Source organism: Penaeus monodon, chromosome 9 (assembly GCF_015228065.2).
Source record: "Penaeus monodon isolate SGIC_2016 chromosome 9, NSTDA_Pmon_1, whole genome shotgun sequence".
Classification (NCBI taxonomy): domain Eukaryota; kingdom Metazoa; phylum Arthropoda; class Malacostraca; order Decapoda; family Penaeidae; genus Penaeus; species Penaeus monodon.
Window position 1 is genome coordinate 51,886,319 of NC_051394.1, and position 2,006 is coordinate 51,888,324.

At 52.6% G+C, this 2,006-nt stretch overlaps 1 protein-coding gene across 1 annotated transcript in view; it reads left to right on the forward strand.

Moving 5' to 3' along the window:
* LOC119577235 (sodium/calcium exchanger 1-like) overlaps positions 1 to 975 on the forward strand; it is a gene marked incomplete at its 3' end in the record, with an annotated part of 1,930 nt that extends 955 nt beyond the window's left edge. The window contains 1 exon segment of the mRNA XM_037924981.1: positions 1 to 975. This exon segment is cut by the window's left edge and continues 955 nt beyond it. Coding sequence (XP_037780909.1) covers positions 1 to 975 — 975 coding nt within the window.
* Between the last annotated feature and the right edge of the window lie 1,031 nt (positions 976 to 2,006).

Consider the following 2,006-nt stretch of genomic DNA (forward strand, 5'->3'; position numbering starts at 1 on the left):
TACCGTCTGAACAGGCGCGGCGTGATCGTGGAGGTCGAGGGTCGAGGGGACGTGGAGATGGGCAAGAAGGACGAGGGCCCCGCGCTCGGCGAGAACGTCGACGAGTCCGTCAGGGAGTTCGAGGAGCACCGCAAGGAGTACATGGCCATCATCCGCGAGCTCCGCCAGAAGCACCCCAACGCCGGAATGGAAACCCTGGAAGGCATGGCTCGCGAGGAGATCATCAACCGTGGACCAAAATCCCGTGCCTTCTACCGCATCCAAGCGACCAGGAAGCTGACAGGCGGTGGCAACATCATGAAGAAGGTTCGCGAGGAGGCCAAGCAAGAGAAGGAGGAGGAGGTCGAGGAGAAGAAGGACGACGACACCATCCGCGTGTTCTTCGACCCCGGCCACTACACCGTCATGGAGAACGTGGGCACCTTCCAGGTGACGGTGGTCCGAGAGGGCGGTGACCTGAACACCACCGTCCTCGTGGACTACAAGACCGAAGACGGCACCGCCAACGCCGGAGGTGATTACGTGGGCGCCGAGGGCACGCTGGTGTTCCTGCCCGGTGAGACCCAGAAGTCCTTTTCCCTGGAGGTTATCGACGACGAAGTTTTCGAGGAAGATGAACATTTCTATGTGCGACTTTCGAACATGCGTTTGGGCTCCCCTGACGGCACCGCCGTGACCCACGCCGTCAACGGTGCCGCGGGTCAACCCAACAAGCCTGTTAAAATGGAGCTGAGCGCCCCGTACGTCGCCACGATCATGATCCTGGACGACGATCACGGCGGCATCTTCAACGTCGGCGAGAAGGATGTTGAGATCGTTGAATCTATCGGAACTTACGAACTGAAGATCGTGCGCTGGTCGGGCGCTCGTGGCCGCGTCTCCGTGCCCTACAAGACCGAGGATGGCACAGCCAAGGCCGGCAAGGACTACGAGGAGTGCGAGGGCGAACTCGTCTTCGAGAACAACGAGACTGAGTAAGTGGCGACGCGTTCGTGTAGGTTTGCACTTTGCGAATGCCGGCTGAGAGACAATGCGATGCCCTGGCGGCTGGTTTTAAAGGAAGAGAGAAAGTTTGAATGGCGTGGCATATATCTTTTCATCTGTCGCCTAACCATTTATATTTGTCTTTATATCTGCCTGTCATGCTATTTACAGTCTCCCTCTCCCCTTCTCTCTCTCTCTCTCTCTCTCTCTCTCTCTCTCTCTCTCTCTCTCTCTCTCTCTCTCTCTCTCTCTCTCTCTCTCTCTCTCTTTCTCTTTGTTTGTTTTCTCTCTCCCTCCCTCTCTCTCTCTCTCTCTCTCTCTCTCTCTCTCCTCTCCTCTCACTCTCCTCCTCTCTCTCTCTCTCTCTCTCTCTCCTCTCCTCTCGTCTTCTCTCCTCTCTCTCTCTCTCTCTCTCCTCTCTCCTCCCTCTCTCTCTCTCTCTCTTTTTTCTTTCCCCTCCTCCTCTCTCTCTCTCTCTCTCTCTCTCTCTCCTCTCTCTCTCTCTCTCTCTCTCTCTCCTCTCTCTCTCTCTCTCTCTCTTGTTTGTCTTCTCCCTCCCCTCTCTCTCTCTTCTCTCTCTCTCATCTCTCTCTCTATCTTCTCATCTGGTCTCCCTCTTTTATCCTGTCTCCCTACATGAGCTTCTTTTTATTTCTTCCTTTCCATCCGTATTCCCTGCTACTACTCCTTCCTTCCTTTCTTTTACCATCCATCTGTGTTCATCCCTATATGTTTATCTGTATACCTACATGACGTTGTTTATTATTTTCTGGATACCCTTTAACATCCGTAGAACTGTAAATTAATATAAAACGATTAAGTGAAAGGTTTGTGCAAACCTTGGTCGTTTACAGTAAGATGATTCGCTGAGATTCTGTAGAACTCTGTTACATTATGGGATCGACAAGGATAAATGCACGTCCAATCTACATAATCAAGAAAGTGCAGGATGGATGTTAAGTACCGCCTTACAGTAATGGACTGGATTTACGTAGCTAGTGCCGCCCAACAAAGGGTTTGAC